We start from the raw sequence: 17,371 nt of genomic DNA on the forward strand, positions 1-17,371 counted from the left end.
GTCTCCAACGGAGACGTTACTGGGCCTGCTCGAGCAAATCGACGATCTAATATGAATAAAAATATTATTTTTTATTCGCAACAATCTCTCCTCTAAGACATTTCATAACATTACTTCCCTTTAATTTTGGATTGATGCTGCTTCTCCTAGAATGAAAGCTCATTTTTATTTAAAAGGTAAAAACATAAAGTCTAAAATCACAGTTCCTTTCTGAGATGCTAGAGTAAAATTATCTTGTAAGTAGCACTGTAGCACTGTCCTCCTGTTGTTCACTGATTTGCTCGAGCGGGCACCAGTAACGACTCCATTGTGAGACTTGTTGTTACTATGTTAGGCATATTGAATACATCACAGGGAGCTTGGCCCGATCTCGTAAGTACACCATATAAATTCACTCTGAACATCAGGGGATAAAAAAGAATTAACATAAGCAAAAGTACTAATACATTTCAACAAAACTTAGAAAATCAGTCTCAGATGAAAGAACAAATATGAATGATAGTTTTATAAAATACATGCCTGTACAGTGATCACAAACTTTAAATAAATCTATATAGTGCAATAAGCAATTTGATGCCAATGTACAATTCCTGAATACCAAAGCTTATCAGTGAGCATGGCCCCCTCTAAACAAACTGCAGGCTCTGAGGAAGTATTCCAGTTCAACAGTCAGTTACGAGGAGCAGTTCCTCTCATTGGTATGACACAGGCAGCATTTTATAGGCCTTTTTAATTTTCCTTTTACAATCTGTCAGACTCCAGGGATAACTGTTTAGTTACAAGTATGTATCGGCAAACACAACTCCTAGGAAAGACATTCAGCTAGCAACTATTGTTGGAATTTAAATAGGTCTAAACCTCGAAAATCAGTTCTGAAACTTTGAAATATTAAACTTATTTAGCACTTTTTCTGGGACACATAAAGGTTCATCACAGCCATAAGTGATATTTTAAGAACAGAAGCATTAGGCATAGTGCTTATTTAGAGAATTCTCCACTTATATAGAAAAGCAAAATAGATTTGACATTGAAACAATAGTAAATGAAAGGAATAAATATTTTGCTTTTCTATTTAATAAAGTCATTTTGAAGAGACTTTTGATTAAAATGAGGATGTTTGGGATATTATAGGTTACAATAAAAGAAAAAGTTCAAAGGATAAGGGAGAGTTTAGAGGTGTGGCTTATAGAAAATACTGGTCATATATGCATGTGATCTGTAGTAATATCCCTGGTACCACCCTACATCATCACTGTCAAGTTTGATCCACAGCTCTGACTGTATGATATTGCCTCACAACGAGGTGTGTGACCACAAGTACATTGCAATTAAGTATGTAAAACTCACAACTAAGTATTCAATTCTATGTTCAAAGGGGGGAAAGGAAGAAGGGTACAGAAAAATACAAATAAATTACAGACTTGATTACTAATTAATTAAAAGAAGAACTAGTTTTTACTTAGAACTATGGTGACCCTAGAAATCATTTAATCTATGGGCCTTGCACATGGCAGACCTAGGTTATATCCCATATGGTGGTCCCCTGACCATCACATGGAGTGATTCCTGTGTGCAGAGCCAGGAGTAACCCCTGGGCATTGCTAAGTGTGGCCCAAAAAACATAAAATAAACAAATAAGAGATTACTTGGTCTAATTATCACTGTCACTGTCCTCCCGTTGTTCACTGATTTGCTCGAGCGGGCCCAGTAACATCTCCATTGGAGACTTTATTGTTACTGTGTTTGGCATATCGAATACATCACGGGGAGCTTGCCAGGCTCTGCCGTGAGGGCAAGATACTCTTGGTAGCTTGCTGGGCTCTCCGAGAGGGGCGAAGGAATCGAACTCGGATCAGCCATGTTGGCTAATTAGCACTACTAAAAAATTCATTTACCTGAAATAGTCATTTAATCTCTATTTAAATACTGTTTTTAAAAAGCATATTGGATGGACAATATTAGCAATAGCACAGCCTTGCACGGGGCCAACCCAGCTGACCCAGGTTCAATTCCTCCACCCATCTCGGAGAGCCTGACAAGCTACCAGGAGTATCTCGCCCTCACGGCAAAGCCTGGCAAGCTCCTCGTGACGTATTCAATATGGCAAACACAGTAACAACAAGTCTCATGATGAAGACGTTACTGGGCCCACTCGAGCAAATCAATGAACAACGGGAGGACAGTGCTACAGTGCTACATTGGATGGACAGATGGAAGGATGGATGGATTGGACGGATAGATGAATTGACATTCTTGTAATAAGCTGAATTTTTATAAATTTTGTTTGTTAAAAACGTTATTCAACCCCCATCGTAAACAGTACAAGGACAATTCAGAAAATAATAAAGCTCCCTTATTATGATCCAGCAATTCCATTTGGCATATACCCCCAGAACATAATAACATTTATTCAAAATGACATAGTCACACCGTTATTCATTGCAACACTTAGCACTGCACCTAGGATACAGAAGTTGCACATATACACAATGCAGCTGCAAGGAAGGATGAAATCACGCAACCTGCAGCAACTCAGATAAAACTGAGTATATCGTGTCAAGCACAGTCAGAAGAAGAAAGACAAACACCAGATGAGCTCCCTCATCTGGGTTTACAGAATAATGAAACAAGGGAAAGCAAGATTTCAAAGGGGAAATCCTAGATCACCCTGGACCCTGGACCACAAAACCAAGATGGTAATCACAGGAAACTTTTCAAAATAAAAATTCCTAGAATTTTTATCCAGTGGTTCAAATTGTTAGATTAAGGAAAACCAGAGTCTTCTTAATAATTCAGTCAATAAACAATGACTATTAAGCTGACATTTAGAAATCACTGTTTCAGAGCAAGAGAAAATATACCTAAACCCTCCTATATTTTGTAAAGAGCCATAGTCCCATTCTCATTTCTTCTCCAGGCTGATAAAAACCAAACTGCCTCAAGCACTCCTCATCTTACATGGTTCCCAAGTCCACTCAGATAGTTTGCTCTCGAATCACTCTAGTTCCGTTGGTTTATTTGCTGCAGTAAAGTAGGACTTCAGCACAGATCATCTACATGGACCTCTGTTTGCTTTGGAACCATAACTTGTCACTTTTATGTGAGTGTCTCTGCTAAATGCTGAATTCACGGTACTTAAAACTTAAAACGTTACACTCCCATTTTCAGGACACATTCGGGATGTTCTATTTCAATATGCTACCGTTCCTTATACTTTCACATGCTATTTCCTTCATAGGGGGCACTTCATACGGGGATGGATAACAGCCCTCTCAGAATAACACAGAATTCTCAGTTAAACATGACCACGTATGTAACCCAGAAGTCTCAATCTTCTTCTGTTATGACTGGGAAATGCAGTGGGAACCTCACTTATTTATTGGGATGCCACAGCCAAGGATGTTGAGGATGGCTCTTGGCCCTGTGCACAGGGACTCCTCCTGGCAGTGCTCGGGGGACCGTATCCAGTGCAGGAGAACACAGCTTAGTCAATCCCTTGCCAGACCAACACCTCACTCTATGCTCTCTCTGGTCCCCAAAGGGTTGTTATTTAACAAAGAGCTATTCAGGCTTCTTTAAAATTACATAAACACAAAACACAGTGATGCTACAAAAAAATAAAGATTTGCCATTATTCAGACACTGGATCTGGCTGGTTTACATAAACTAGGAGACTACAAGATAACACAAGGCAGTCTCAAGGCCGAAGGAGGTATGACAGGGTGGTGAGACAAACATATTTACTTGACATATTTAAAGTTCTACTGTATGCAAAACACTTAAAATACATATCAGTGAAGAAAACACTTCTTAAAAAAATCTTTGCCCTCAGGGAAATTGTTTTCTGAAAGGCCGACAGAAAATAATGAATTCAAATGATGTTACTGAAAGAAACAACAGAATAAGGGATATTAAGAATATTGGTGAGAGGGTCTGGAGCGATAGCAGGTAGGGCATTTGCCTTGCACGCGGCCAACTTGGGTTCGAATCCCAGCATCCCATATGGTCTCCTGAGCATCACCAGGAGTAATTCCTGAGTGCTGAGCCAGGAGTAACTCCTGAGCATCGCTGGGTGTGACCCAAAAAGAAAAAGAAAAAGAATATTGGTGAGAGAGGAAAATAAATTAAAATTTTATTCAGTGACCAGAGTGTATGTCACTGAAAAAAAAAAATTTTAGAAAACATTTGAAGGAGGAGGGACATTCAAAGATGTAAATAGCCAATGCAAAGGCCTGAGGCAGGGAAGTGGCTGGTCTGTTTGTCTGTTTGAGGAACAGCAAGGAAGCTAGTCAAGTTGAAGTAAAACAAGAAAGGTAAGAGAAGCACATTAAGTTAGAAGATTCATGGGGCTAGAGGTAACAGTGTTCATGTAGGCATTTGTAGCGCATAATAACTTTGTCTTTTATTTCCAGTGCTATGAGAAACCACTGAGCATCTGAGGCAAAGCAGTGACATGGTAGGTATTATACTTTAAAATGATCGCTCTGGAAACTAAGTTAAAAATAAACGGCAAGGAAGCAAGTGTGTCTGCAGGAAGACACTCAGAAATCCAGGTGAAGAATGGTGGTGGCTGAACCCAGAAAGAAAGCAGTAAGAATGGGGAGGGGCTGCGGCTGAGGGTCAGAGGGGAAGCACACGCTTTGCAGATGTGGGCCCCTGCTTTTAATCCCAGCACCAAGCTCATCATCTCAGCAACACCAAGGTGGTCCTGGTAAACCAAAGCAAAGGAGCAGGATCAAATTGTCAGCCTGAGCACTGCACTGTCGGGCTGCCACTGCAGAGCTAGAGTGTGGACCAAAGTGACCCCCAGCACATCTAGGGAGACAAAAAAAAAGTAGACAGATTTTTAACATAAAAATACCACTGTCTCACTGTATCACTGTCATCCTGTTGTTCATCGATTTACTCGAGCGGGTGCCAGAAATGTCTCATTCATCCCAGCCCTGAGATTTTAGCAGCCTCTCCTTACTCGACTTTCCCAGCGATTGGAGGCACTTTCAGGGTCAGGGAAATGGAACCCGTTATTGTTACTGTTTTTGGCATATCGAATATGCTGCGGGTAGCTTGCCATGCAGGCCGGATACTCTCGGTAGCTTGGCAAGCTCTCCGAGAGGTATATAGATATAGATATAGATATAGATATAGATATATAGATATCCCTCTATGATTTGTTGCCTACTCTCTGAACCCCATCAAGTATGGTGTGGTAATTATGGAAAATGGGTAGGGAGTGTTTTAGGATGTGTCCAGGAATATGTTCACTCCTGCATGAGGCTCGGCCCAGTCTGGAAAGAGGCCTGGAGCATGGCGGCAGTTGGGTAGTGGAGGTTGGCTGCCAGGGCTAGGTCACTTGGGTGGGGAGGGCTCTCATAAATGTACATAAAAATATAACATTTAAAAGCTAGCTATGGGGACTGGAGCAATAGCACAGCGGGTAGGGCGTTTGCCTTGCACACAGCCAACCTAGGTTCGATTCCCAGCATCCCATATGGTCGCCCAAGCACCACCAGGAGTAAGTAATTCCTGAGTGCATGAACCAGGAGTAACTTCTGTGCATCGCCGGGTATGACCCGAAAAAGAAGAAATAAATAAATAAATAAATAAATAAATAAAAACTAGCTATGATAATAAGTATGGGCTTACTTTATAGAGAATGCTGAGAACAGATAAATAGGGACAATAATTCCATCAAAGGAAGGAACGAACTACAGCCAAAGTGATAGTTTGGCTGAGTCTTATGTGAAGGATAATGTTTACTTCGGGGGAAAAAAAGAAGAAGAAGCAGGCATGGGACTGGTAAGCAGGAGAGGAATATGCAAGCTCCTTTCCCAGATAATGTGTAGCAGTCATAACGAGACAGGACAGTAAATCAGCAGAAAAGGCCAGAATTCCAGGTGCTACTGGAATCAAACTTGGCAAAGGGGCTTTGGGCTATAGAAGTAATTAGCAATGTCAATAATACGTTCAAGAAAATTCAACACAGAGTTGAAGATGTATGAGAAGTGGATCAGTATTCACAGAATCACCCCAATGATTCAACTGACATTAAACTCGACTCAGTCACAGTTCAATGTTCCCAATACTCTCATCCTATACTGCAGACCAACCAACAGACTAAATCCAGACCTGCTCAAGAAATTCCAAAGTTACCTGTCAGAAGTAAAAAAACAAGTGTGTTATTTATTTCTGAGAACTTCCAACGTGTCTCCATAACATGTGACTCAAACCCTAAATTAAAGTCATGACACTAACTTAGGATTGACCACAGTAGACTTACACACTGAATTTTCTTGTGACTGCTCTTCTTGTGTGTCTTCCCTTTGTGTACTATGGTTGTCTGGAAAGGGCAGATGGCACTGCTTCTCCAAATCTGCATTCCTTCTCATTCCTCTGTACCAACCTGCCTATCTTCTCCTCTAATAAAATCAAAAAGCCAGAATGGGTCTGGAGAGGCAGTTGCAAGACCTATGGCGCTTGCCTGGTTCAGTCACATCCCTGGCCCCACATCTGGTCCTCTGAGCATCTACAGAGTCAGACCTTAGGACAAAACCAGGAGCAGTCTGAGCACAGCTGGGGATAGCGAAACCCCTCCAAACCCACACAAAAAAAGCCAAACTCAAACAGAAGATGTATTCAAGGCGAGTTTCTCTTTCAACTCTCAATTTGCTCCCCCAGCCCTCCCTTCATTGAGCAAAAACTACCCTGACATGCTCCACCAACTGCAGCATTTCCCACTAACGCCCTGAAAAAGAGTTCAAGGGAGTATGATCAGCTGCAAACTAATTCCAAAATAAAAACAATGAACCACATGAACCACATATACTGATTACTGTTGTTTATAGTCAGACAAGCTGCACGTCAGTGAGAAGTATGACTATGTGAACTGCAGACAAGCAACAAGTTCAAGTTCACATCCCTAGTGAACAATGAGCTAAGATGCAAAACCAAGATGTCTAGATGGAGTCCATGCTCCTAAGTCTCGTGTGCATAGAATATAAACTTTAAAATGTTTGTGCATTCCTTTTTGCAATTTTCATTTTATCGTAACACAAAGATATCATATCATATATCATATAGAGATATCATAGCATAGCGGTATCATAGCACAGCGATAGCACAGCGGGTAGGGTGTTTGCCTTGCATATGGCAGACCCCAGTTCGATTCCTCCTTCCCTCTCTGAAAGCCCAGCAAGCTTCTTAGAGTATCCTGCCCGCACAGCTAAGCCTGGCAAGCTCCCCGTGGCATATTCGATATGCCAAACACAGTAACAAGTGTCAGAGTGGAAACGTTACTGGTGCCCACTCGAGCAAATCAATGAACAACGGGAGGACAGTTCTACAGGACAGTGCTACAGTGCTACAATTTTCATTTTATTTTATGCACCGTGATTCTCATACTGCTGATGGTAGAGCTTCATGCATAAAACATTCCAGCAGCACCATGCCCTGCACCCATGTTTGCTTTTGCTCCAGCATGGTCCCTCTCTCCCGCCCCCTTCCCCCAGTCCTCTGCCCTGTCCCTTTTGTCTCTGCACCAGAGACATGAAGCTCCCTTTGTGGGAAGAGATATGCAGCAGCGGCTGCTCTCCCTCCTCTCCACCGAACAAAGACTGTTGTCAAGATCTCGGCAAATACTTGTTCAAGCGCCAGGTCCTTCTCAGCTGGCCAAATGGAAAACATCTTGGCCCACTTTTATCACCATCAGCACTGTCCTGTGTCTCATTATAGTGAGTAAAATATTATCTTCAACAAATAAGAATGAAACAAAAGTCACCATATAAAAAACAACCATGAATAAATCGCTTATAAACTGAGTTTTCACACAAGGCTAGTATCTCTCCCAGGTGAACTCTGTATTGAAATCAGAAAAAAATAAAAAAAACTTTTTTATCAAGCTGATAGAAGTTCATTGCTACAGAAATGCACAAAGATGGAAATGTCAACTTGACACAATAAATTTCAAAGATGGAAGATAATTCTATTAGAATAATGAACATTGTGGCTGGAGCGATAGCACAGAGGGTAGGGCATTTGCCTTGCATGCGGCCCACCTGGGTTCGACTCCCAGCATCCCATATGGGCCCCCGAGCACTGCCAGGAGTGATTCCTGAGTGCAAAGCCAGGAGTAACCCCTGAGTACCGACGGGTGTGACCCGAAAAAAGCTAAAACAAAAACAATGATGAACATTTCAAAACAGAATGGTTTCATATTAGAGGTTTAAGAGGTAGTGCTCAAACACTTCTTATAAAACAAAAGTTTTACTTACTTTCTTATATTTAGTTCATAAAAATGATCACCTGCATCTGTAACACTTAGACTAGGACACATTGTTTCCTAATTTCTAGCTTCATTTGTCTTTTGAGGGGAGTGAAGTTCTGGGAGCAAGCCTCAGCTCTCACTCGGCCAGGGCAGACGCTGCACTGCCGAGCTATATTCTCATCTCTCGAGTTTCATTCTTTAAGTTAAAGATGCAGGGGTCAGAGAGACATTATTCAGGGGAAAGTGCTTGCCTTGCACATGGTAGAATAAGGTTTGATTCTAGGCATTGCATATGGACACCTAAATCCCTGGAACTGTGATCCCTGAGCCCAGAGCCAGGGGTAAGCTCTGAGCACAGTGAGATGTGGTCCAGAACAAACAAAAACAAACAAACAAAAAAGATAAAGATGCAAAATATTTTCACTTTTGGTAATAAAATTTTCCTTCCTGTTTTGCATCATTTAAAAAGTTCACAGACATATCTTTTCTGTCATTACACTGTAAACTATCCTTATACACTGAAGTAGTATAGTAACACTGTGGCACAGTCCTACTGTTATTAATTGATTTGCTCGAGCGGGCACCAGTAACGTCTCCATTATGAGACTTATTACTGTTTTTGGCATATCTAATATGCCATGGGGAGCTTGCCAGGCTCTGCCATGTGGGCAGGATACTCTCAGTAGCTTGCCAGGCTTTCCGAGAGGGTTGAAGGAATCGAACCCGGGTTGGCCGTGTGTAAGGCAAATGCCCTACCCTCTGTGCTATCACTGAAGTAGTATATAAATTAAATTGAAATAAAATCAACAGGTGCCATATCATAAAATCTTGATACCTAATATTTAATTTATCTGTTAGCAGCTTTAGCTTATGCACAGATAATAGTGAGAACAGGAAAGAGGTTGGATAGGTAGATGCATGAAAGGGATCTGGGACCAGCCCGAGGAGATGAGCAGTAGGAGATAAATGAAGTCACAGGAAGGCAGAGAATTTAGTTGTCCTTTATCCAGGGTGCTGATGGCATTGAAAGCTCATGCCAAGAACCATTACGACCGCTCCAGCTCCTTTCTGATGAAATCTAGTTAGTATTCCACAGATGGCGCAGCTTCTGATAGGTTTCAGTTATGATAGCTCCACTCCATAATTCTGACTACCATACTTCCTAGTGGTCTAACACCAGGCAAGGTGCTATCCATCCTATTTCAAAATGTTCATGCTTTCTAATTGTCACCCTCTGTCTCTGGATTAATCTTTCGGAGGAAAGAGTAAGTTTATGTAAAAGAATACAAACAGTCCAATGCTCAATTGTACTCTGTTCTCAGAATTGATTTATAGTTAAATGGTAGAAAGAACTCCTTAAACACTCAGCATTTAGAATGAAGACTCTGACTTTACATGTAATAAACTATTTTAAGCTCTAAATGACTAAGATAATTTTAACTGGCAAGTTCAAATTTCCAACCACCCACAAACATATGCATAATTGAAACACAGCTCAAAAGAAAGTTTAATTCAGTAACAAAACGAATGAAAGTTAATGTTTGACATGTACATTAGTTCCTACAACTACTGTAACAAATCAGTATAAATGTGATGGTGAACCCAACTCCATCATCTAAAGAGTTCTAGACGTCATAAATCCAAACTCAGTTTCACTAGGCTAAAATCAAGGCATCGATGGTGCTGTGCTTCTTCTAAACACTCCAGCTGAAAATAAATTTCTCTTCTTTCCAGCTTCTAGAAACTACCCTCATTCCTTGCTTTGTAGGCCACTTAAGTCTTCAAAGCTAGAAATGAGAAAATAGCCATTCTCTCATCCTAACCCTGAATTTTCTATCTTCTTCTTCCAGATGGTATCTACCAAAAATATCTAGGATATTGATTTAAAGGACACTTAATTTTAAAAATCTAAGATCTCTTTATTTCAAGGTCACTTGATTAATAACTTTAACTCTTATCTATGATCTTAATTCTCCTTACACAAGTTATCATTGAGGGATCATTATTTTGCCTTTCACAATTTATCTTTGGACACATAATGATAACTTTCTATGACTTTATATTAATAAGGACTCCCGTATAACTTTGGTTCCTGTTTTCTTCATGTGCTTAACTTCTAACAGACCTTTCATTTTCTGTATCTTTCTGGGTACCCATTTTCCTATTTCAGGCCATTTGTGTACTTGACCCTGCAACTTGCTTAAAGAATATATATTTTCATTACAAACTGTCAAACAAACAAACACTGTCCTTCCATTGTTCATCGATTTGCTCGAGAGGGCCCAGTAACGTCTCCATTTTGAGACTTGTTGTAACTGTGTTTGGCACACTGAATACTCTCGGTAGCTTGCCGGGCTCACGGAGAGGGGTGGAGGAATTGAACCCGGCTCGGCCGGGCTGGCTGGCTGCGCACAAGGCAAATGCCCTACCGCTGTGCTATTGCTCCATTCCACCCTTAATAATATTTCTTTGTATCATTTACCTTAATAATGATTTAGACTATCTGTACAATTATTTGTTTGGTAACAATTTTAAATATACTATGAAGGTAAAGTCCGAACGTTTCCATTTATTATATGCCTAACACCTAACAGAAAAATAATTCCAAAACAACAACAACAAAATGTATTTGAATTAACAAATATGTCCTATTTCATTTTCAAAATAACATTGATTTTATAGTTGAAGTTACGAACCTTATAGAAATTATAGAAAGAGATCTTAGAAATTCAATTGACCAATTTCACTCCTTTATTCAAAAACTGGCATAAGAAAAGACTTGTAAGAGCCAGAAAGATAGTTAAAAGAGCACATCTTTGGGGCTGGAGCGATAGTACAGCAGGTAAGGCATTTGTCTTGCACGTGGCCAACCGGGTTTGATTCCCAGCATCCCATATGGTCCCCTGAGCACCCCCAGGAGTAATTCCTGAGTGCATGAGCCAGGAATAACCCCTGTGCATCACTGGGTGTGACCCAAAAGGCAAAAAAGAAAAAAAAAGACGGGGTTGGGTGATTTCTTCTTGTGGAGTTCAACCAGTACCTTGTATATCCTTGATATCAACCCCTTGTCGGATGTGTATTTGGCGAATATCCTTTTCCATTCTGCCTTTGTATTTTGGTCACAGAGACAGAGTGGGATGGGGGGACGGGGGGATGGGAGGGATGCTGGGACCCGTGGTGGTGGAGGATGGGCACTGGTGGAGGGATGGGTACTTGATCATTGTATAACTGAAACCCAAACACAAAAATTTGTAAGTCTACAACTGTACCTCATGGTGTTTCACTAATAAAAAAATAAAAAATAAAAAAAAATGGAACTCAAAAAAAAAAAGAGCACATCTCTGTATGCACAAGAACCCAAATTCCTCCCTTGCACCACATTACCTCTCAAATCATCTGTTAGTAAAACTCTGGTAGCCCAGAAAAACTTGTGGGCATGGCCCAGGTAGTCCCCTGCACCACTGAGTTCTAGCAGCATGACCCCACCAGCTCAAGCAGTGACCCTCCAATATGACAGCTGAATATAGTCAGCAGTGGGTCCAGGTCCCTCAGCATTGCTGAGAACCCCAATGAAACAACAGATGTGTGGGACATCTTTAACCATCAAACCCTTATGTTTCTTAACTGTAATTAATAATTTTCCTTTCAAATTAGTAATTTGAAAAGTGCGGTGGGGAGGGGAAATTTTTTGCTTTGATCCACTTTTCGCTGGGGATTAATGACATTAATGTAACCTGTGTACATTTTAGAAGAAATTTTATTAAAGTAACAGATGAAACTCTACTTTGGCAACCTGGTCAGAAAAAAATTAAAACTAAAAGTCTAAAAACCATGCTAATGTAGCTAGAAAAGCAGAATTGTGCCTTTATATATTCTCATTCTTGGTCTCTCATGTACAGAGGGGAAAGAATGTCATTATGATCGTTATATTAAAGAATATTTCTTAGATTTTAAAAAATGGTAGGATTCTATTTATAAGTGCATGAGTCCTTAAAATTTCAAAAATCTTTAAAATCTTTCTTAGGTCTTTCTATTATTGTCACTCAATCCTCATTTAAAACAAAAATCTATGTATATGTTTATGAAAATGAATCATATTTTAACTGGACATCCTTAGAAGATCTTGATATAGATTCCAAATTGTTGTTTGGACGCTTTTTAAAAAATTTATTGTAACTGGGCTGGAGTGATAGCACAGCGGGTAGGGCGTTTGCCTTGCACACAGCCAACCCGGGTTTGATTTCCAGCATCCCAAATGCTCCCCAGAGCACCGCCAGGAATAATCCCTGAGTGCATGAACCAGGAATAACTCCTGTGAAACGCCAGGTGTGACCCCAAAAAAGCAAAATATAAATAAATAAATAAATAAATAAATTTATTGTAACTGGCAATCTCAAGAGCCACTTTATTAAGAAATCATCTAATTAAAAATAAATAAATAAATAAAGGAACTTTCCTTCTCTGGAAAATGTAAAAGAAAAAAAAAGAGATCATCTAAATTAGCATTCTTTATTCAATATCCAAGGCAGTTACAAATCAAATTCACAATACAAAAATAATTTTTGTATTTTGATAATATATATACTGTGATGATAAAAAAATCAGGCTTAAAATAAATTTCTATGTATCATATTTTGCACATATAATAAAATACTAATTGATATGAAATATTAGATTCATATTACACAATTTTACAAAAAATATTTATGTCTTATAAAAAACATTGTATAGCAACCACTCTAAACTTTTAAAAAGAATGAAGTAACCAAAAGAAAAATAAATAATAAAATAATAAAATAAAAAATAATATTAAATGTGCAAAACTCACTGAGAAATTTGATGTCAAGACATTGTTCTTTTAATGGTAAGAGACAAAAGAAAATTATTAGTTATATTACTAAAGGAAAATATTCTTTTTCTTTTTTACAGAAATTTTTTAAGAATCAAACCCAGTCTCACACATCCCAGAGAAGTACTATACTGCTGTGTAGATCTCCACTAGAGCAAAATTTTAATGCTTCAAAAATCTCTTAGATCTTTGATAAGTTTATATAAACTTTTAGCATCTCACAAGTTTTGTAATTTGTTATGCTATGACATTTTATACACTTACACAAACCTGTCTGCAACATTCTTAATTCACCATATATTGAATCCACAAAATTTTCGTCTTAAGTTTTATGTCTCTACATCCCCACAGAATCCAGAAAAAAGAGATAAAACTAACTTATTGGCAGCCTCCACATTCTGATGACCGAAATAAAGACCCTTCCAAAGTAACACAGAAGCTGTAAAGCAGGACCAAAGTTCTATCAATTCTCAGTTTCCAAATCAAATTTAGAAGAAGTAAAAACATCAATGCATAATCAATATATCCAAAAGATTTCCACTGAGAATACAGTAAGTTACAAAACATGCCAACTGTTTTTGCTATGTGAAACAAAGTTCATCACTTGGCAGAAAATAAAATTTTACATCTCCAAATTTTGTAAACTATATTATTTTCTGTCTAAATAGTAGGTCTGATATCTAAAATAAACTAACAAAAACAACCAAGTCAACGATGTACATTGATCGTGTATCTAATGGCATGGACTATTCAAATAAAACTCATTTCAGGAGACATATATTTGCAACACAATGTTTACCTGTGAAAACTAGTAATTTAAATAAAAATGAATACATCCACTTAAAAAATAAACCAGGAAAATATACTGATCTCTTAAGACTGTCTCCTAGAAATTATTTAATGCCTATGTGCAAAATATGAAAGGCGCAGTGTTGAAGGTTTCCATTCGTGAGCCCTCAAACACCCGTCAGGGGAAGCTAGAAATAAAACTAACATCATTTAGTGGGTATGGTGCCACCAGCAGGTCTACCTGTACCTGTGGGCAAGTGCATCAGCAGCCTGATGGTGCCTTTAGGCTTCCTGATACCCCCAAACTGCAGCTGTGCCGCTGGCTGCACCTCAACAACTCGGCACCAAGTTTCCAGAGAAACTACACTGCCCAAAGTTAGGTATGTGTTTACGCCCACAAACCACCCCTGGCTCAGTCACACAAGGTTCCCATGGGTCTTGCTTCAGAGACCCACAAATAAATCTCTTAAAGAAAGGAAAAGCAGCGGTTAATCTCTGACCTGCGGTGGGGCTGAGCAGACCAAGAGAAATCAGAGGGGGGCGGGTCAGGCTGGTCCAGGGCAGCCCCTAGCTCCCCAAACCCAAAATTGCAGACATGCCTCTAGCTCATCTCAACACAGACCTCACCAATATATTAAACTGTTGGAAATTCAAATATACGGGTTTTGTGACTGAAATCCCTAAGCTTTTTGGGGGTCAGGATGGGCTACTTCTGCCTCTCCTCACTGTTCTGGAAGCCGCCACAGTCACGTCCACTCCTCCAAGCTGCCACCCGGTTAAAAAGCTACTCAAGCCTTAACTCCTCGATAAAAATACTGTATGCCCTGAACAAATACAATGACCTCTTAGTACATGTGCTGCAAACCCAAACGCATGAAAGGAAAAGGAGAGAGAGAGAGAGAGAGAGAGAGAGAGAGAGAGAGAGAGAGAGAGAGAGAGAGAGAAGAAAAGAGTCTGCCATAGAGACAGACTGGGGGGAGGGTCCGAGAATGAACTTAGGGATACTGGTGGTGGGAAATGGGGACTGGTGGAGGGATGGGTGTTGGATCATTGTATGAAGTCCAATCATGAACAGCTTTTTAATGGTCTATCTCACAGATATTCAATTGAAATATTTTTTGAAAAACTAACATAATTTAAAAGATTTCTATGGAAATTTTTAAGAGCAGTTCAACATTATTGTTTATTAAGACTTTTAGCTTCTAGAATACAGTTCATTCAAATTGACAGCGCTTGAAATAACTCTGCCTCCTGTTCGTAGGAATTAAAAATCAGAAAGTTTTTAAGAAAAAAAATTCCTGATGACACTTCTAATCCAGTATGAATTTTGCTTACTGTCTCGGTCTTATTTGTCTTACTAGATTTGGTGATTATTTTTAAAAGATTCACTCTCCAAGAACACCCTAGCCTAGCTTCACAAAAGACCTTTCAGTAAATAAAATAGCATCATAAATATTTGTAGGGATAAAAAACATTCAGTGGAACCACCATAATTAAAACAGAAAAGCACATTTTAATATCTAATAAGAGCCAACTTGTTTTCAATACACACAACACATGTCAATTTCCTCCTTTCCCACTGAAAGCTCTGTTACTGTTCATGGTGACACATACTGGTGAGTCCAAGGAACAACACAACACAGAATCACCCGAGTTTTATTTCACTCCTGTTTCTTGGTAGCAGATTTGTGGGAGTGGTTACATTTTACACATCTAACTGTTCAGCGGCATTATATCTGCATCAAAATCACACGAGCAGTAAATATCTTTGCTAGGTGGTGAAGAGATAATTTAGCCAATTCATCAGATATATTACTAAAATACTTTTGTTTTTTCTTTCATCTATTTCTCACTTTATGTGACTCTTGTCTTACTGTACGTGCTAACTTTCAGAAGTTCATCATCTTTTCCCAAATCATGCAACCTTCATAAGTTCTGATGAATTAAATTGAAGCTTTGCTGCATTACAACTTCCTTCTAATAACACAACAAATATATTTAAAATGCAAGCATTTGTGCAATAGCGAATGATACTGACTTTTAAAAGAAGTTTAAAATTCTAAGTATACAATTAACCATAACACAGGCTATAATTACTTGAAATATTTTTCAAACTCATCTTAAGAAAATATTAATATGAGTTTTATTCCCTTTCTCTTGCCATTGATAGGGAAGAAAATCATTATTTTCCCGGTATTGGTGATCTATAGTAGATAAAGCTATTGAGAGGGATTAATTTTGCCAGAAAGCTACTCACATAAAGAAATTCCTCCCCACAGGCCATCATCGGAACGTGAAACTTTCAGGGAACATTGTCTTAACTAAGATGAAGCTATTCGACTCGCTCCCTAAATCAATTTCACCCAAATGAGGCGTGTGCGTTCTAATTCATTGTTCCCCAGACTCTAGAATCAACCATCTGCCATCGGAGTTTCTGTACGGTAATTAAGGAACTATCCATTAGAACTGGCAAGAGTACAAAGTAAGAAGGGGTGGGGGTGGGGGCTAGCGGAGGAAAGCAACCCACTTTAAACGGAGCGGGGGTCGGGGTCGCCCTGAGCACCCCGCCCCCACCTCTGTTCTCAGCCCGAGTCCCGAGCGGCCCGCTGCCTCCCCCCGCCCCCGGGATGCCCGACGGCCCGGCTCAGCATCCTCCTCCTACCTTGGAAGAGAAACGCTTTCGTGCCATTGTGCAGCCCGGGCACCTGGCGCACCCCGCCCGTGGCCTCGCCGAGTCCCAACTCCGCGAAGACGTCGATCTGCAGGGAGGGGTCCACGCCAAGCCCCCAGACTGGGGGTGGGTGGGGTGGGGTGGGGTGGGGGGTCGGAGGAGAGAGAAAGCTCCATCAGAACATGAGTCGGTTTCCTGGGCAGCCCAGGGTCCTCCTGGAAGGCGACCTCCGGCGGGGAGGACGGGCGGCAGCTCCGCGGCCGCTGCCCCGAGCCTCACCTGGCCCCTGCAGCCGAGCGTGGACGCGGGGACGCCGGGTCCCGTGCCCCTGCCCTACTTTACAGCCCGGCCCCTCCCGGGAGCAAAGTTCCCCCCAGGCCCCCGGGTCCCGGGCAGGGGCGCGAGCCCCCCGGCATCTCCCAAGCTCGCACAAAGCGCGACGAGCCCGCGCCCGCACCCGCTCGGGGCCGGGCCAGAGGCTCGCGTGCCTGTGCCCACTGTCCCCGGGCCACCCACCTGCGCCGAGGCCGAGCAGCAGACACAGGGCTCGTGCGAGGACCGGAGACTCCATGGCGCGGCTCGATCAGTCCATCCTCCCGGGGAAGAGACACCCGTGTCCGAGGGATGCGCGGCTCCGGCGGGCAGAGCGCGCGGTCCAGCCCGTCGCTGCGCGCGGCTCCGGGCGGTGCAGGGCGGCCGCGATTGGGCCGCTGGGCATCCGAGGGAGGGCCGGGCCCGCCGGGAACTTGGCCCTGCCTAGCACTCCGCGCTCCGCCGGCAGAACGCGGGCGGCGGGCGGCGG

The 17,371-nt window shown here is 41.2% G+C and overlaps 1 protein-coding gene across 1 annotated transcript in view; it reads right to left on the minus strand.

The window, feature by feature from the left end:
* The window catches only part of NELL2 (neural EGFL like 2), a 457,184-nt gene extending 440,013 nt beyond the window's left edge, over positions 1–17,171 (minus strand). The window contains exons 1-2 of the mRNA XM_056117742.1: positions 17,086–17,171; positions 16,561–16,689 (exon numbers count right to left, since the gene is read on the minus strand). Of these exons, the coding sequence (XP_055973717.1) occupies positions 16,561–16,689; positions 17,086–17,140 (184 nt within the window). The 5' untranslated portion in view covers positions 17,141–17,171. The remainder of the gene's footprint in view (positions 1–16,560; positions 16,690–17,085) is intronic.
* Positions 17,172–17,371: the final 200 nt, after the last annotated feature.

Source organism: Sorex fumeus, unplaced genomic scaffold (assembly GCF_029834395.1).
Source record: "Sorex fumeus unplaced genomic scaffold, SorFum_2.1 ptg000036l, whole genome shotgun sequence".
Taxonomy (NCBI): domain Eukaryota; kingdom Metazoa; phylum Chordata; class Mammalia; order Eulipotyphla; family Soricidae; genus Sorex; species Sorex fumeus.